At 53.1% G+C, this 19,224-nt stretch overlaps 1 protein-coding gene across 1 annotated transcript in view; it reads left to right on the top strand.

The window, feature by feature from the left end:
• MPPED1 (metallophosphoesterase domain containing 1) overlaps positions 1-19,224 on the top strand; it is a 97,475-nt gene that overhangs the window by 17,246 nt on the left and 61,005 nt on the right. The window contains exon 3 of the mRNA XM_038007349.2: positions 6,060-6,241. Coding sequence (XP_037863277.1) covers positions 6,060-6,241 — 182 coding nt within the window. The remainder of the gene's footprint in view (positions 1-6,059; positions 6,242-19,224) is intronic.

The following is a 19,224-nucleotide window of genomic DNA, read 5'->3' as shown; positions in this document are numbered from 1 at the left end:
GCAGGCGGACCACTGACCTGGTGGTCAGTGGGAAGGCAAGAATGAGTGTTGGGGGACAGGGTTAGCCTGGAGCTCTCATGTAGGTCCCCAGGACCATGGCATCAGGCACAGCAACCCCCTCTGACCTTTACAAGGCGTTATGGTAGAGGCTTGAGTCATCGCTTAAAGACCCTTCGAGCCCCTCAGGCGTGCACCGGGTCCTTGAAGCTATGGCAGAGTGGGATGGGAGGCCACAGCTGCATGCCAGGCCTGGAGCAGCCCCTTTGTGCCTGTTCCTGGCCTTTCCTGCTGTCCCAGGATGGTGTGGACCCCCTCTCTACAGATGAGGATGCTGAGGCTTTTGGAAGGTGAGCGTGGGGAGCTGGGACTCCCACCCGGTGCCTTGTGGCTCCTTGGCCTATCCACACCCTGAGAGGCTCCTGGAGACATGGAGCTCGGCCTGGAGTGCAGGGATGGGGGACAAGGAGCAAAGCAAATGGGGAGGACTCACCCCGGCACCGCCTGGCTCTCAAGCCTCATTCTCCGTCCGTGTCGTGCTGGGCAACAGATACAGTGGCTGCTTCCGGTTTCTTAAACATTCCAGCCTTCCTCCTGCCTCAGGTCTTTGCACATGCTGTTCCCTCTGATCCCAACTCTTTGCCCTATGAGCACTGACTCCTCCTTCAGATCTCACCCAGGTGTCACCACCTCAGGGAAGTCTTCCCTGCTCCAGCTCTAGGTGCTCAGTGCTGGGCCTGGTGGCACACGCTTAGTGGAACCTGATTCAGTCTGTGCTGATACATTTCTTTGCGGGAGGATTTCCCAAGCATCTCTCCCCTGCACGAGCATGGGGCCGCATGTCTGGTGCCTAGCACAGGGAACAGGAAGCAGGAAAGAGAAGAGAGTGAGAACGGGACAGGTGGCAAGACTCAGGAGGAGTGTCAGGGATCACGGAGGGCTTTCTGTGGGGGTGGGGGTGGCATAATCCCTGGGCGTGGAGGACCAGCTGCCCTGTGGCCTCTGTGGAGTGGGCCACTTTAGGAAAAGGGACCAGCAAGAGCAGAGGCCAGGATGTGGGAAGGAAGGACGGGCGTGGGGACGCCGGAGGGTTCTGTGGCCAGGGTCCCCTTGGATCCATTGCTTTGTGGGAAGACCACTGGGCAAGGGGTTGGGGCAGTTGTTGTGTGATGCTGATCCAGCCAGTCATTGCTCCTCCCCAGGCCTCAGTTTCCCCATTTGTAAAATGAGAGGAAGGGGCTAAAGGTCCTTTCCTACTAAAACACCATGGCTGATGCCCAGTCACACGGCTGGACGAGTTGTTGGAAGCTGTCCCTGCCTGGACCTTCAGAGCACCCCATTTCTGCAGGAATAGGGTTACAAGGGGTAACAGCCTCTGCTTCTGATGCCTCTCTGGGCTTTTGGCACCAGGAACTGCGCTTCCACAGAACCAGTGGCTTATGGGAGAGAAGGAACCGAGAGCAGGATGCAGAGCGCCCTGCAGGGGTATTGGCATCAGGGCTCCGGCTGTGAAGGTCGGTTAAGTTCTCACAACATGACAAAGAGGGAGTGGCTTATCCCCACCCTACGGAGCAGGGCTGGAGGCTGGTGGGGTCCAGGGGCACAGCGAGGAGGGGGTCACTGAGCTGGGGTGCCAGCCTGGGGTCTGGTGTCGGAGGCTGTGTTCTGTCCTCTGTATTGTTCCTGCTGCCAGGAATCCCATGGGAAGATCGGAGATGGGTGTCAGGTCTCAGAGCCACCCTAGTAGGCAGCAGCTTTGGGGAAGTTGAGTTTGGCTCCAAGAAACAAGAAGCCTTTGCTTCCACGTCTTATCTCTGGTCCCTGCAGAATGTCACTGAGAAAGAACCATTTTGTACTACTTTTTTTTTTTTGGTCACAGAGTGTCGAGATTAGATGCCCAGATTCCTGTTGTGAAGTCCTGGGTTCAAATTCCACTCTTTAACTTAGTAGCTGGGAGCTTGGGCATGGACTAACTTTTCATTGTCATTGCAAGTATCAGAAACACAACTGAAGTTGCCTTAAGGGTGAAAAGGAGTCTGCTGGCCCATATTAAGAATTTCAAGTTTGGGTCTAGCTTCAGGTATAGCTGGATCTTCAAACGATGCCCCCTTGTTCACTGTCTCTTTCTCTCTCTCTTTCTCTATATATACACATTTTGTTGTTGTTGTTAATTTTTTTTTTTTTTGATACAGTCTCACTCTGTTGCCCAGGCTGGAGTTCAGTGGTGTGATCTCAGCTCACTGTAACTTCCACCTCCCAGGTTCAAGCAATTCTCCTGTCTCAGCCTCCCGAGTAGCTGGGACTACAGGTGCACACCACCAGGCTGGCTAATTTTTGTATTTTTAGTAGAGACAACGTTTCACCATGTTGGCCAACGTTTCACCATGTTGAAAGGAGTTCATTACTTGAACTCCTTTCCTCAAGTAATCTGCCTGCCTTGGCCTCCCAAAATGCTGGGATTACAGGCGTGAGCCATTGTGCCTGGCCTCCTTCTCCATATTTTGACTCTTTTTGCTCTTTCCTTCATTTGCAAACATAGTCAGGGTTTCTGGATCTTCACACCGGTGGCCTCTGTGGGTGTCCTGACCACAGATGTATCCTTACACCAAGCAGGTGCCTGGCATTTAGAGGCATTCGGTAAGATTTGTCCATAGGTTGATTGAATGAAATGAAGTCCAGCCTGGTAATAGTCCAGCGTGGTGTGAGTTCTGGAGCCAAAAACCAGCTTCCAGTTTCAGCTGCACCAGCTCCTGTAGCTAAAATCATGGACAAGTCAGCCTTTTCTGAGCCTCAGTCTGCTTACCTGTAAAATGGGGCTACCCATAGTACCCTGTTTAGATGGTCATTATGAGGGTGAAGAGAGCGACTGCCTGTAACATGCCCAGCACATAATGAGCTCTTGATGCATGGGGATCATTGAAATCATTATTGTTGTTGTTATTTCAAAGTCGAGCATTTGTTTCAATCCAAATAGCTGGGGGACTGTGCCGGGAAATGAGAGTCTATTTCTTTCTCTGGGGATGACTAGGTCTGCATCTTCGCTGTGCTCCAGAAGCCTCGGGGTGCAGGGAAATAAGAGTGGAGTTAATTAAAGAGCTCTGGCTCCAGTAGCAGGCCCAGCCCAACCAGAGCCCTCAGAACCACACTGCTCTTGGCTGGCTGGTGGCGGGCGGGAGCTGAGGCCCACTCAGGGCTCCTCTGCTAGGCAGGGCGCCGGGGAGGGTAGAATGTCAGGGTCCCAGCAGCTTGGGGGTGGCATTATGCTCCCTGTCTCTCCTTTCTTCACCTCTTTGTCTCTTTGACTTAGTCTTTGTCACCTTATAACATCTTCAAAACCTCAGAGACACACAGAGAGAGACACACACACACACAAAGGGGGGAAAGAGAGAGACAGGGAGAAGAGAGAGAAAGGGAGGAGATAGAAAGGGAGGAGACAGAAAGGGAAGAGAGAGAAAGGGAGGAGAGAGAGAAAGGGAGGAAGAGAGAAAGGAAGGAGAGAGAGAGAAGGGGAAGAGAGAAAGATAAAGGGAGGAGAGAGAGACAAAGGGAGGAGAGAGAAAGGGAGGAGAGAGAGAGGGAGGAGAGAGAAAGTGAGGAGATAGAAAGGGAGGAGAGAGGGAGGGGAGCGAGAAAAGGAGGAGAGAGAAAGGGAGGAGAGAGAGAGGGAGGAGAGAGAAAGTGAGGAGATAGAAAGGGAGGAGAGAGGGAGGGGAGCGAGAAAAGGAGGAGAGAGAAAGGGAGGAGAGAGAGGGAAAGAGAGAGAAAGGGAGGAGAGAGAAAGAGAGAGGAGGGAGAGAAAGGGAGGAGAGAGAGAGAAAGGAAGGAGAGAGAAAAGGAAGAGAGAAAGATAAAGGGAGGAGAGAGAAAGGGAGGAGAGAGAGGGAGGAGAGAGAGAAAGTGAGGAGATAGAAAGGGAGGAGAGAGAAAGGGAGGGGAGAGAGAAAGGGAGGAGAGAGAAAGGGAGGAGAGAGAGGAAGGGAGGGGGGGGAGGGAGAGAGAGAGAGAGAGAGAGAGAGAGAAAGAATATGAATGAATGAATTTGATTGGCTCACTTGAGTTCCTGTGCCAGGCCAGTAGCCCAGTAGCAATTGGCTGCCCTTGGTCTGCTCAGCTGTGTGTGGCGGGGGTCGGGGGGGCGGCGGCAGGGTGTGTAGGTCACATCAGCTGTCTGTCATGGGGAGTGGGGGTCATTGGGGGCCCCAGAGGACAGAGGAGTGGTGGGAATTCCTGGGAAGGAGATTTCAGCTTCCAGACCAGCTCAGACACTGCCCCGATGGAAGCTTCCAGGAGCCTCCAGGCCAGGTTAGGGCCTTCTCTGGGCCCTGTCCCCTCTGCTGCCCTGTCAAACGTGCTGGCTGTATTGTCATCGTCTGGCCAAGGCTGCTGCCGCCATCAGTCCCTGGGCTCGTCGTGAGTAGGGGTCAGCCTGGTTCATCCCTGTGGCCCTCCGCTGAGCTCAGGGCTGGCACACGGTAGTCATTCAGGATATGTTGTATTCAATGAATGAGTGAATGAGTGAATGGAGGACACGAGGAAGAGCTCCTAGCACCTCCCTAGTTGGTCGTCATCGGATTCATTTCATTTTCCTCCCAGTCTGGCCCAGCTCTGACTTGCTGGGATTCTCCCTCGGCCTAACAACCCCCAGGAAGGGGCCCCGGGTGCGCGCTCCCGCCGCGGCGTCATGGTGGGGAGAGGCTGGCTCGGCGCCTGCGGCTGCGGCGGATGGAGCGCGCTAGTGCGCCCTGCAAATTAGCATGCTGAACCCACGTCTCTCGTAAGGTGTTAATTAAATTTCTTCGAAGTATATTGTCTGAAAAAAAAAAAAAAGGATAATTAGAAAGATGTCTTTAAAAGTATTTATGTAACTGATATGGCACCGCTTTTGGTTTGCCGCATAATTAGATTTAAACACAACTCCTCGAGCGGCATACTCATTTGGAGAGAGCTGCTTGTTGAAATGTCATTGCGTTGTTTTTAAGAGTTTTGAGCCTGGTAAAACCATTCAACTGGGGAGGCAACGTGTAGTGGAGACAGCCCTGGATGGGGAGCTGCGGTCTTAGCCCACGGGGAGCCGGGGTCTTAGCCCACGTTCACATTTCTGCACTGGGGTGCCCAGGACCGCTTGCTCAGGCTGGCTGGATCTTGGCATCCTCGTCTGTCAAACGAGAGGGCCACAATGGGCTCCTGAGGCACGAGAATCTACATTTATGCCGCTTTTTAAAATGTTATTTTTGCTTAGTGAAGTAGCTTCGTTTTACAGATGTGCAGACCCAGGCTGTGCAAAGCCTGGTCTTCTGACTCCAGGAGGGTTTTCTGACACAGCCTTGGAAGGCCCTTGGTCTAGAAATGATTACACTGTCTTGCAGTTTTGAAAAATGGACACCTTGCCTTTAGGGTCTTTATTTCTCCTGAAACTCCCCCTCCCATGCGGCTCTCCTGCAATGGCCGATGCGCCCTGCACAGCCGGGCAGTCGTCCTCATCGCCCGCCCGTAGGCTTTATTCCATGCGGTTTCAGTGGGGGCCATAGTGCCCCCAGGGGGTAAAATCTGGTGCTTGGGGAGTCAAAAAAACGTCTTGCTCTTCTGTCTAAAGCAGATGTGGACAGGAGGTACCTAAACACACGTAGGGCATCTCAGTGGTGCTAAAGCTTCATGGGAGGGAGGTGAGTAGGGGAAATAAAAGACATCTTTAAGTCTCCTCTGGGGGTGATCATGAACAAAAGGTTGGTAGCTGTGCAGCACCTCAGCTCGGAGGGCAGATGCTTGCTGTACCCGCTTCCCACTCCCTTTAACCCTCACTACAGCCCCCACAACCTGATGTTTCCATGTTACAGACAGGGAAACTGAGGCTCGGGGGCCAAACATGCTTTGCCTGGCTAAAGATGAGGGAAGTCAGGATTCAGGCCGCGGTGGGCCCCTGGGAAGATTGGCCAGTCCCTGGTCTGATGGATCTGAACAGGATTGACGGGGCTGTGAACTGTAGTGGAGGAGGCTGCAGACGCACCACCCGCAGGCTCATGGCTCCATGGCCTCCTGACCCGCAGTCTCATCTCTCCCCACAGGGTGGACCCGGTGCCTCACGATGCCCCCAAGCCTCCGGGCTACACCCGCTTCGTCTGCGTCTCTGACACCCACTCGAGGACGGACCCCATCCAGATGCCATACGGCGACGTGCTGATCCACGCTGGGGACTTCACCGAGCTGGGGCTCCCGAGCGAGGTGAAGAAGTTCAACGAGTGGCTGGGTAGGTCCCTCCTGCCCCGGGTGGGCGGCTGTGCTGAGCAGAAAGGGGGCTCCCGCCATCTCCCGAGGCTGCCTCCCTAACTTTCCCTCCTGCTCTGCCCGGGCCCCCTCCTTGGCCTGTGCCTGCCTGGTCATCCTCCCTGACCTCTCAGACCAGGTGCCTCTTTCTCCCATCCACCTTGGACCTCCCCTCCTCCAGCATCTGTCTTGGTTGTGACTTTCCATTTGTTTGTGGGAATTGTTTTTTGGCCTGGAAGACCCCCTCCAAAAGGGACTTTGCTCATGTCTTTGTCCATTTGAGTGTCCAGGCCCCGGTGCCTGGCAAAGGTAGGGCCTCAATAAATAATTGATGAATGAGGCCGGGTGCAGTGACTTATGCCTGTAATCCCAGCATTTTGGAAGGCCAAGGCTGGTGGATCACCTGAGATCAGGAGTTCGAGACCAGCCTGGCCAACATGATGAAACCTCATCTCCACTAAAAGTACAAAAATTAGCCGGGTGTGGTGGTGGGCATCTGTAATTCCAGCTACATGGGCGGCTGAGGCAGGAGAATCACTTGAACCCGGGAGGCGGAGGTTGCAGTGAGCTGAGATCACTCCACTGCACTCCAGCCTGGGCAACAGAGCGAGATTCTGTCTCAAAAGAAAAGAAATTGATGAATGAATAAATGAATGGCTGAGTGGGTGAATGAATGAATGAATGGCATGGAGAATGGTGGTGCCAGGGTAGGTGCTCAGCTGGTTCGTCTTAGCTCAGCCACCCACTGCCATGGAGATGGTTTCTCCAGGGGCCAGATGTGGGCAGCTGCTGGTCTCGGCAGCAGAGCCCTTTCCCACGCACTGCACCATGGTGGGTGATGATTTATAAGCACATCCTCTGGGTTTTGTCTTTGTGCTTTTTTTCCAAAATAAGAAAAAAACCTGGGGGACCCCCTGGGAAAACTCGCTTGCCTTGGAATCCAGAGAAACCTCACAGTGAGGCGTCTCTGTCCCCACCCGGGGAAGACAGATGGACGGCCCCTGTGCAGCCCAGCACCCAGGCCTGCTGCCGTGGAGGCGTGGGTGCAGGGCCGCTCACCTTTCTGCGCAGCCCCACGTAGCTGCCAGACGGTCCCTTCCGCCTCCTCAGGGGCGTCCCGCTGTGCAGTTGGCTGGGACTGCGCGAGCAGAGGGCCAGGAGCGAGGCAGGGCAGCCGCGGCGAGCCAGGGGCCCGACTCTGCCAGGCGAGACAAATATTTACAAGCAAGGCCTTCCCTTCTGTTTGGCAGGCAGAGGCCTTTAAATATTGATTTTTCAAATGGGAAATTCTAATCAAAGGCGCTGTTTGGGCTGCAGGAAGTGCAGGCCAGGGGAGAGGGCTCCTGCAGGCCTGCCCTGGGATTCTCACCTTGCCCACACTGGTTCCAGGTCTGGGCTGCCTCTCAGGAGGGGCCCCTTCCCCGGGGGAGGCTGCTTGTCCCATCTGCTGTGGGTTTCAAAAGACAGGAGGTTGCACTTGGTGGAGTCAAGAGGCCGTTTCCAAGGCAGAGAGGCTGGAGTCGCTGTGGGCCAAGCCCCCACTGTGTGCCAGGCACAGGGTGGCAGTCTCTTATCGCCTCTGCCTTGTTGAATTTGGGAACGGCTATTTGAGGTGGCTACCATTTGCGTCCCTATTCGACAGAGGAGAATGGAGGTTCTGAAGGGTGAGGACTGTCTCTCACACACAGCCTGGCCTTCCAGGTGCACCCCATCATGGGTGGAAAGTGTAAACTCATAACTTGTAAAGGGGTCTTCCTTTTACAAAAGGTTCTTTCCCTTGGGCCTTGCCCCTTTGCTGCCTGGAAGTGTTTGCAGATGTCAGGGCCCTCACTCAGGGAGGAATGGGCTTCAGACTGAGGAAGGAGGAGCATTTGCATGCGAGTGATGGCATGAATGGCAGCCCATTTGCAGCTGGTATTTTGGGCACTCACCCACTGCACAAAGCAAGACCCCTTGGTTGGCCAGTGGTTCAGGCCCCAAGAGTTTGGTGATTATGGCTGAGAGATGGACTGTGTGCCTATTTGATGCATTTGGACAGGGGCATTTTTCTATAAAGCTCAAGTTTACTGAACATTTAGAATGTGCTGGGTGCTGTTCTATACCCTTCGCATGTATTAGTAACTCATTCAATCTTCCTGACAATGAGGCAGGAACTATTATCCTTCCCATTTTACAGAGGAGAACACCAAGGCCCAGAGAAGTGAAGTCACTTACCCAAAGTCACACAGCTTGTAAATGGCAGAGCTGGGCAGTTGGACCCCAGTGCTGAACTCTTGGTATAGCTCTGTGTTGCCTCTCCTTCTTGAGGTGAAGCCTCCCTAATTGGAAGTAAGGGTGTGGACAATGCTGTTTGGAGTCTGGATCTGCTTTCTGCTTGGGTGACCGCAGCAGTCACGTGGCCCCTCTGGGCCTCCTTTTGAATGGGGGCAGTCAGGCTCCCCTGCCTCGCGTCCCTCCGAGGGTTGCTCTGAGGCTGTGTTGGAAGGGAGGAAAGAATCACTTTGTAAACTGTAAAGTGCTGTGTACCCGTTATGATCGCCCCCATGAACTGGTATCTCCAGATCTGGGCTCCCCTGGGTAGGGGTGGGGTGTTAGGAGGAAGACATTGGACCTGAACCTTGAGGTTGAGTTGGCAGGGAAGGCGGTGGAACAACACGTGTGTTACAGCGTGTGGAGTTCCTGAGAGATATGGACGTGTGGTCTCAGCTAGCAACAGCCCTCCCAACAACAGACACAGAGAAAAAGAGACTGGAAGGAAACATTCCGTCATCCTATTGCTGAGCCTCACTGAGAGCCCACGAGGTGCCAGGTGTGTCACAAGCCCTGGGGTAACAGTAGGCCAAGAGCATGCGGGGCCCCACTCAGCCTGATGAGGGGGGACTGTGGCTCCGTACATATGAGGGCGGCACGGGAGCTGTTCATTAGAGAGAGCTACAGGGTCTGTCGGGGACCCACCTGGGGGCGTGTGGTGGTGGCCATTCAGCTGGGTGGGCACGGAAGGCCTCCCTGAGGAGGGGATGTTGGGCCAGGCCTGAGGGTGAGAATGAGGCAGCCTCGTGCAGCTTTGGGCAGGACCCGTTCCAGGCAGAGGATGTGGAGGCTGCAGGGGCCCTGAGGTGGGAGCAGAGAGCACTGGGAGCATTGAGAAGTGGGAGAGGCAGGGCAGTGGGGCAGGCACTGGTCCACACAGGCCTCCTGGGTCAGGGACAGGAGTGAGGGGCTGATCCTAAGGGCAGGGGGAGCTTCGGGAAGCTTTAGGCCATGATGGATTGTAGAACCAGAGTGTGCCCGGAGAGGGCTAAAGCTCCAGAATGTTCCAGAATCGATGTCTGGGTGGTGGGGTCATGGGATTTTACCTTCTTTTTTACGGTTGTCTGTCTCTCTCTCTCTCTCTCTGATTTTCTGTGGGGGAGGGGTGTGTTTTTCTGGTAATTTCAAACAAAGGCAACGCTCCTGGGCGACTGGTGCCAAGTGTGTCCCAGGAGGGGGTGGGACAGCGCTGGGCCTTGGGTCAGTCCTGGCGTCATCCAGCCACTCCAGGGTCTCCATGAGCCCCTTCCCCAGCCAACAGGGTGGGAGACCTTTGCACACCCACCTCATCACCTTGCCCCCCTCGCCCACCCGCTGGCTCAGCCCCTTCTCCTGGATGAGAAAGTCAGAGATTTGAAATTCACAACCTGCTCCTTCCCTGTTCAATGATCTCATGGAAAGCATTTAAAATCATATTCTGAGAGCCGCCTCCAGACAAACAGGAGGAGATTAAAAAAATTAATAAAGACCCACCATGTAAGACAAGACAAGGCACCTAACCGGGCTCTGTGTGGCTAAATTCCTGCGGACTCTAACTTGCTGTGAGGTGCGTTGCTCTCGGCTCGGCTGTGACTGGTGTCCTTGCGTTGCCTGTTTGCAGGCTTCTGTCTGGGTCTGAGTTGGTTGGAGGGGGCCGGGTTGGGATGAAAGAGTCCCTCTGAACAGTCCCTCTTTCCCTTTGGCCATTAATATCCCAAATGTATTCATGAATTAGAAGCGGCAGCTTGATTTGTAAATGTCAAGTAAGCAGCTAAAAAATTGATAAGGACATGTTCTCCAGCTATAAAGAGTGAACGCAGAAGCAAAACTTGCTGAAAATGGCAAAGAATGTGCAGGTGGCTCCTTGCTCCTCACCAGCCACAGGGAGCTCACAGCTGGATGGATCAGTCCGCGGTGCCAGTGCAGGGAGGTGGGGCGGCTGGAGGGCAGGCCAGCTGTCTTCACCCTTGTTTCCTCCTCTTCTTTGCTGTGTGACCTTAGTCCAGTCTCTCAACCTCTCTGTGCCTCACCTGTAGAACAGGGAGAATTGTTTTCCTGCCGTAGGGCTGTGGGGGAGGGTTGATGAATAATATTCCCATGCAGCGCTTCGCCCAGTCCGGGCACCACGGGAGCCCTGTCATTGTGAAACGGCTCTCAACAACTTGCTGCTCCGTCATCCTTGCCCCACACAAAACAGACTCCTTGACTTCAACACCAGCAGCACCTTTTCCCTCCAGCCACACCGGGCGGCTGGACTCCTCACTCATAGAACAAGCTCCCCTCCCTGGTCCTGGGCCCGTGCTCCACTCACCCCTCCAGAGCTGCCCATTGTGAAGCCTCCCCCACCCTGCTGGGCAGAGCTGTTCCCTCCCCCTCTATGCGCCCAGAGCTCCCAGTCTGGGCTCTGGCAGTGGCTCTCACCTTGTGGCAAGGGGAGTGTCTCCCACCTTCACTGCCAGCCCCTGGAGGGGAGGGTCAAGGCTTCATGCCCAGCGCCAGCCAGGGGAGCCCTGGACAGAGAGGAGTGTGCAGCCATGAGTAGTATGCTGACCCCGCAGACACAGCCCTGTCTGTGAGCTGGCCATGGTGACCCCAGCAGGGCAGGGCGTGCCTGAATGCCGCCGGGTGGGCCACCAGTAAATGGGGGCTTCAAGGAGGGCAGCGCTGTGACACAGACCAGTGTGAGCCATCGGTGTTGCCATACAGGACTTGGGAAGCGATCTGGGAAGACTCAGGGAGCACAGGTTGAGTTGGGGTCTCAAGGACGAGGCTAGAAGCTGGGGCCACAGGTGCTCTGGACCTGATGAAATGTGCTAGCATGCCGGTCCCCCAGAGGCCAGGGTGCTGAGGGCAGGAGGGGAGGCTGAGCACCCAGAAGCACCCTCCTCCCAGGATGCTCTGCAGAGGCAGCCACTGACCCCAAGGCCCTGGCACTGCCCACATCTTTCCCAAGGCAAGAATGCCAGGTCCCAATTCTGCTGCCATCTCTGAGTGACAGCCATGTCTGCAAGAACTGTCAGTTCCTGAGCTGGGATTTGCAAGATGCCAGAAAGTTCCCTGTCTGTGACTGGCAGGTACCAGGCTGGCCTCCCCACCCCCAGCCACAGGAAGCCTGCAGCCTCCACAGCCCTCACTGCATCCCTAGCCCCCACAGCCTGAGGACCCTGCGCCACCCTCGGGAGTGACTGCCAGAGGCCACAGATGACTTTGCACTGGTCGGCCTCTCCTCCCCTCAGCTCTGCGGTGCCTGATGCTGGACGAAGGTTCCTCTAGCGTGGGTTCTGCCACAGCTTCCATGTGGCCTCCCTCTCCAGGGCCCTTTCCAATCTCCTCCTTTTGTTCCTCATTTCCCTCCTGCCTGCCAAAGGGGACTCCTCCTAGGGTCTATCCTTAGGCCTCTCATCTACCTTCTTTCCAAATGTTAACTAACCATTCAGACTCCCCAGTTCTTGCTCCACCCAGACCTGCAGAATGCCTCCATCTCTCTCGTCCAGCCACTGCATTGTCTAGTCTTACAAAACACCTCCTCCTGGGTGTCTGCCAGGGTTTTAGACCAGTTCTATCCCAAGCTGAACTCCCAAACCTCTGACCCATCCCCTTAGGCTATGTAGTAAGATGAAGCACTTCACTGTGGCGTTTGGTACCCTCCCAGCCAGGGCTCCTGTGTCCCCTCTCCTTTCCCTGGGAGGCTGGCGTCTGCAGTCATCTGCTGTGATTCTGACACTGCTATCGTCTGTCCTGCCCACTGTCCCCTCTGCCCACTGTGCCATCTGCTGAGCTGCTGTGGGTTCTCTGTGTGCCAGCCTCCTGGCCCCCTTCCTCCTGCAGCTTCTATCAGCCTCTCCAGGGCTGAGGCCATGCCCTGGTCAGCACAGGTCCTCAGAGTCCAGCCCAGCCTGGCAACGAGGTGCCCAGGGGTGTTTGTTGAAAAAGTGTGGTCTGTAAAGCACATGATGGGCCCGTTAATTAAGTAGCACTACCCTTAGCAGACTCAGGCAGGGGAGGAAGATGAGGCCTGGTAATGGAGTGTTTAGAAGTTATAATTAACTTTGTACTGGCGCCTGAACATAACACGATATATGAGACAATATAAAAGGGGTCCAAGCATTTAGTGAAATAGAACTAGGTCTTTTGCAAGTAAACCCTTAATTAAAATCCGTGAGGGAGGAAGGGAGAGAAAGGGAAATGGAGAATTCACGTCAAGACTGTTTCTTTGGTTCTTGCCTCATTTGCCACTGCGTGGAAGGCCCGAGGCTGCAGGGGGTTTGCGTGGAAATGGGCCACACACAATCGTTTTGCCTCTTTGTGATTTAATCCCAGGGTGCCGGCCCGGCGGAATGGGCACCTTCTGTGTTCAAGGCTCCAAGTGGAGGTCGGGGGCTTCAGAAAGGAGCAGGTGGGACCTCACCCTCCCCTTGCAGGAGCAGGAGGCAGCTCACAGGCACAGGAATTAGGATCATGTGTGGGAAACAAGTACTTTCTGGTGCAAGCTGGTGGTTGACCCCCTCCACGCCCCCCTCAAAATTGGTCTGTTCCTTTCAGTCTACTCTCTGGCCTCCTCTCTTCTCCTTGGAGGAGAGACCGACCTTGGATGCGGATGGGGAAGGTCCCCAGCTCAGAGTTCATGGCTCTCTGTCCCCTGCAGCTTGTGTGAGTCCCTGCTCTTGTCTCATTTCTTTATTTTTTCCCTGCCTTCTTCCCACCTCCCCACCCAATGAACAGCATGCACGAGCTCCCTCCTTCTCTCCCGTGCTCCTTCCTGCTGGGGTGCACCTTGCTCTTCCGCCCTTTCCTGACTTGAGCACTGCAAGATCCTGCCCCGTGGCTGCCGCTTCTGACTGCTGCAGAGTGTGCTGGGCGGGCACCCCCCATCATAGATCAGGACCTAGAGCTGGTACCTGGGCGCCCGCCCCTGTGCGGGGCTGCTCCTGCCTCTGGGAGGTGGAGCCGTCCTGCTCTATGCGTGGAGGGTGCAGTCGGGTGGGACTGGAGTCTTCCTGGGAACGGGGTGCCAAGGGCCATCAGGCCTCATGCTGGCTCTGTCGGGACTTGCAGCCTCTCCCCCGGGCAGGGCACCAAGCACTGGAGGTCAGGGACGTGGGGCCACTTCTGGCTCTGTCCTCGTTAGCCAGCTGCTGGCCTCCCTTCTCCCTCATGGAGTGTCCGCCTCAATCAGATGAGACGGTCTGTGCACCCCGTGTGAACTTAGCCCCTCCTGGCACTTAGGGCCCTGCCAGTTCATGTGCCTCCCAGCGTCAGAGCCCCCAGCGTGGGTTAGTAGAGCTCGTGCCTCTCCCACGGGGCTGTGACTGCTGGGGGCCAGGGCAGGGGTCTACACGCATCTCAGTCAACACAGCGTGAGGGCCTCCTGTGTTCACTGCTTTGGTGCCGGAGATTCAGTGATGGACGGCACAGAAGTGCCCCTGCCCGCGTGGCCTGAGGGTGAATGAAGTCATAGGTGGTACACAGCAAGCAGAGTGAAGAGAATTGATCAATGCGCGGGGTAGGCTGGTGGTGACTGGGGTGGGAAACTCCTTGACATCAGATGGTTGGGGAAGATCCCTCTGGGAGAGTCGTGCACTGAGAAGGACCCAGCTGTGAATTCATGCTGCACGATGGAGGCCTGTGAGCCTGATCCTGGTGATCCTGGGCCGCTGACCAGCTGGGGCAAAGGCATGAATTTTATTCTAGAGGCCACTGGGAGTCTTAGACAGGGGAGGACAAGGTCCGATTCGGGGTTCTGAAGGACCCTTCTGGGTGGAACCTGACTGTGGCAGGCAGGAGAGGACACCAGGGTACCAGGGGAGGTTGACGCAGGTGTCAGTGAGAGGCCAGGGTAGCTCAGACTGGACCTGGAGGTGGCCCAGAAAGAGTGCAGTATGGGCTTGGCTCTGGTTTGGAAGTGAAATCAGCAGGATTTGCTGGTGGGGTATGGAGTTAGGGGTGAGGGAGATGGCTGACCTGGTATCCTTAGGGCCTGGCAGCCTAGCATGAGGTGGGCATTTAACAAATAGTTGTTAAAGGAATGAGAAAAGAAAAGACAAATTTTGTGATGTGGTCACTTTGATAAAAAACATCCAGCCAACTTTTTTTTTTTTTTTTTTTTTTTTTTTTTAAAAGAGCTAACAAGAATTCTCTCTGAAAGTGTACAGCAGACTTAAAATGGATTCTGGTACAACGGCTTGATTCAGACATTTCCAGACACACATTGTTATTCTCTCAGACTTGAGATTGAATATTTAAAAAGTAATTTTACTTTTAAACTCTAGAGCCTCTTGTCACCTCCGGCACTCTCTGGTGGGAAGCTGGTTGGTGTCCAGGGATTTTGGTGGCGTAGTCACATGGCCAGCGTGATTGATAAACAGAGTGACCACCTGGGGAGACAGATCAATGCTCAGATGAAAAATGGATGGCTTGTGCAGCAGAAGTTTGGTCTTCATTTAAAAAATTAATTTTCTATATTCTTCATCAAAAAAACTCCTCACAAGCCACGCTGTGTGTTAGAGGCTAAAAGGGAGAAAATTAACTTCTAAGAAAGATGAAAAATCTAGAATTCTAAGTTGTAGTCAAGTGATTTTGGCCAGCCATAATTACAGCATTTTCATGTTAATGTATAAACCTCTTGAAAGGTGTGCTTAAGTGATAATTATCTATTTACAACAAAATGGCTTTGGAAATGAAATGAGACCCATTGTGTGTGTGTGTGTGTGTGTGTGTGTGTTTGTGTGTGTGTGTATCAAATATGTTATGCAGTGGTTTTTTTTCTTTCTTTCTTTTTTTTTTTGAGATGGAGTCTCACCCTGTCACCCAGGCTAAAGTGCAATGGCGCGATCTCAGCTCACTGTAACCTCCCCCTCCCAGGTTCAAGCAATTCTCCTGCTTCAGCCTCCTGAGTAACTGGGATTACAGGTGCCAGCCACCACGCCTGACTAATTTTTGTATTTTTTGTGGAGACGGGGTTTCACCATATTGGCCACGCTGGTCTCGAACTCCTGACCTCAGGTGGTCCACCTGCCTTGCCCTACCAAAGTGCTGGGATTATAGGCATGAGCCATTGTGCCTGGCCCTTTCTTTATTTTTTTTGAAGACCATCATCCTAAGTATCTCTGCCTTAAAATTAAAAACTTAAAAAAAATATAAGCAGGGTAGAGAGATTCATTTCTCTGAAGGGACTGGGCTCTCTGAAAGTTCTTGTGTGGCTTTGTTTTGTGTAATTTGTTATTCATTTAGGTTTTTTGTTTGCTTGTTTATATCTCATTTTGTGTCAAAGAGTTGGAGATAGCTTATAAAAATGACAAAAATAGTAAATTGGGTAGAATATTGATGATAAATTAAAAGCCGGGGTTGAAAAAAAGTTAGAGTAGCTCAGACAGAGGGCCTAGAATTCCAGCACCCAGTGCTATGTGGGCTCTAAGTGGGAAACTAGGGTCTGAGCTTCCTGGGGGCCAAAGTGAAGAAGGTAATTTGACTAATGGCCCTAATTAGTGGGATATGTGCCAGCTCCTCTGATTGGTCCTCTGTAGTGTATTTGGCATCCATCTCATTCCACTGGGAGTAGCTTGAAGGCCTATTCCTGTGTCCTCCTCATTTCTGTGTGGAAAGACCTTGGTAAAGGCTTTTGTATTTGGATAATAACAACAAATATTTATCTAGTTTCTTGGTATATAAAACATGCCCATTTCTGTCATTCATTTTGTGCTTTCTATCCCCCCCACTTCTGCTTTCTTTTGGATTGATTGAAGTTTCTTTTTTTCGCCTCTACTGGTTTGGAAATTCTATATTCTTTTTTGATTTGTTTAGTAGTTACTCATACATTTTTAATGTGTGTATCAGACTTAACACAGCCTAAAATTAATCAACATCTCCATTCCTCCCTGAGGAACTCGGGGACACTCCTACCCTGCTCCCTCTTGCTGCCATTTTATCTATGTCTTGGCTGTCTGGTGTTTACTTTTTTTTTTTTTTTTTTTGCTGACGGGACCTCACTCTGTTGCCCAATGTAGAGTGTGGTGGCACAATCATTGCTCACTGAAGCCTCGACCTCCTGGGCTCAAGCAAGCCTCCTGTCTTAGTCCCTCACCTCACCCTGAGTAGCTGGGATTACAGGCATGCACCTCCATGCCTGGCTAATTTTCATATTTTTTTTTAGAGATGGGGTTTTACCATTTTGCCCAGGCTGGTCTTGAACTCCTAGGCTTAGGTGATCTGCCTACCTCGCCCTCCCAAATTGCTTGGACTACAGGCATGAGCCACTGTGCCTAGCCTGGTGTTTACATTTTTTTTTTGACACGAGGTCCCAGGCTGGAGTGCAGTGGTGTGATCATGGCTCACTGCAGCCTCAACCTCCTGGGATCAGGCGATTCTCCCACCGTAGCCCCCCTAGTAGCTGGGACTACAGGCTTGCACCACGACACCCAGCTGATTTTCTATTTTTTGTAGAGGTGGGGTTTTGCCATGTTGCCCAGGCTGGTCTCGAACTCCTGGGCTCAAGCGATCTGCCTGCCTTGGCCTCCCAAAGTGCTGGGATTACAGGCATGAGCCACTGCACCCAGCCTGGTGCTTACTTTTAATGCATTTTAAACTCTGCCTCAAACTAGTCATCGTTGTTAGTATTTGTTTTCCAGGTTGCACTTGATTATTTACTCAACAGATGTTTCCGAGCACTTTTTCTGCACTGGGCATGATTCTAGGCACTGGGGATGCAGCAGTGAACGAAACTAGTTCCTGCCTTTGTGAGTCAGGGGAGAAGACGAGCTGTGGATAAACAACTGTCATGTGATGTGGGGTGTTCAGGCTGAGGGGACATGAAGGGATGGGGAAGGGCAGGACTCTCTGCTGAGGTGATGTTTGCATGAAGACCTGAATGGAGGCAGCCAGCCGTGCCCATGTCTGGGCAGAGGCAGCAGCTCTGAGTTGGGGGTGTTGATGGCACATGGCAGGATGTGGCTGGAGCTCCACGGAGAGTCTGAGCGAGTGAGTGGAAGCAGCTGAGTCCCAATGGGGGATGGGACCCAGTAGGGAAGCTCCGGGGGCTTCACACAGGAGGTGGCAAGTGAGGCAGCCTGGGCATTTGGGCAGTGCTTGGACACATGAAGTATGGGCACAGGCCTTCTGGCTCAAGCGGTGAGGCTAACCAAGGGCTCAAGGCTGAAGCTGCTACTTGCCTTTGGTTTGCAATCATTCATTCACTTAACAAACATTTGTGGCGCCCTTGTTTGTTCTACACCCTGTGCCAGACGCCAGAGATACCGTGGGCAGCAAATCAGGCAAGATTTCCACTTGAGAGCCACACGAACAAGAAAATGCCACGATACGATGGAGATGGGACAGGGAGAAGTGGTAGCGTGGGACCAAGTTGGACCATCTAGGCTTAACTTGAAGCTCACCTGCTTCCCAGGTGTGAGACGGAGGGCAGGTGACTTTCCTGTGCAATGGAGGGTGGCGGTGCCTTCCTCCCCCCAGCTGATGGTTCTGCGGATGAGAGATGATGTGTGCCAAGTGTGCGATCTGGGGCTGTGCCAGGTTCCCTCGTGTGAGTCTTCCTCTTCCTGTGCCACTTCTCTTCAGCTCATTCAAGGCTGTGGACCCTTTGGGGAGAAATTGCTGGCTGGTTGATCAGAAGTTGGTGGAAGCAAGATTTTCTTACTGACATGCTTCTTCTCTCTTTTCACAAACATGGAGAGAGGTGTTTGGATATGAAACAAGCCTGTAGATTTTTTTAAAATGTCATTTTCATACAGGATTTTATTCCAGAACAGGAATAATGAACAAGCCAGAAAATCCTGGCCAGCACAGAATTAAAATATTCTGTCCCTGCGTGCACATAAACTTCTGAAATGTCTGGAAGTTTCCACTATTTCCCTGTCTATACAACCTGCCCCTGCCTGCCTCCTGCACCTGCACTCAGTGTAAACGTTGTCAGAAACCCTGGGACTGGTTCCGTTTGGAGAATATGATCGCCACTTAGAGAGAGTGGAAACCAGCAGGTGCTGTTATTGTTCATATAGAGGGGCGTCTCCCCTCCTGGTTTCTCGTTTATCTTCACAACTGGCCCATCTCACACTTCAGTGCTCAGGAGCAATTATGCAGGTCTTGGGAGGGCATGACATTCTGCATTTCTAATGAGCTCCCAGGGGATGCCCCTTCTCTGTTCTCCCGAGAACTCTTGGGGAACACACTTTGATTTTTTTCTTTTTTTTTTTTTTTGAGACAAGGTCTCACTCTGTTGCCCAGGCCGGAGCGCAGTGGTGCAATCTCGGCTCACTACAACCTCTGTCTCCCGGGTTCAAGCAATTCTCCTGCCTCAGCCTCACAAGTAGCTGGGATTATAGGCACCCGCCACCATGCCTGGCAATTTTTGTATTTTTAGTAGAGACAGGGTTTCACCATATTGGTCAGGCTGGTCTTGAACTCTTGAACTCAAGTAATCCACCTGCCTTGGCCTCCCAAAGTGCTGGGATTACAGTCATAAGCCACCGCGCCCGTCCTGGGGATCACATTTTGAGTAGTAGGGCCCGACACCAGCATTGTCCAACTTCCTGAGAGAGTGGAGAGGCTGTATATCTGTGCTGTCCAGTGTGGTAACTGCGAGCCCACACGTGGGTATTGAGCACTCAAAATTCAGTTAGCGTGACTCAGAAACTGACTTTTGTATTTTTGGTTCATTGTAGCTGATTT

Source organism: Chlorocebus sabaeus, chromosome 19, assembly GCF_047675955.1.
Source record: "Chlorocebus sabaeus isolate Y175 chromosome 19, mChlSab1.0.hap1, whole genome shotgun sequence".
Taxonomy (NCBI): domain Eukaryota; kingdom Metazoa; phylum Chordata; class Mammalia; order Primates; family Cercopithecidae; genus Chlorocebus; species Chlorocebus sabaeus.
The sequence above is the reverse complement of the archived record's forward strand: the minus strand, read 5'-3'. Positions and strand labels throughout refer to the sequence as shown.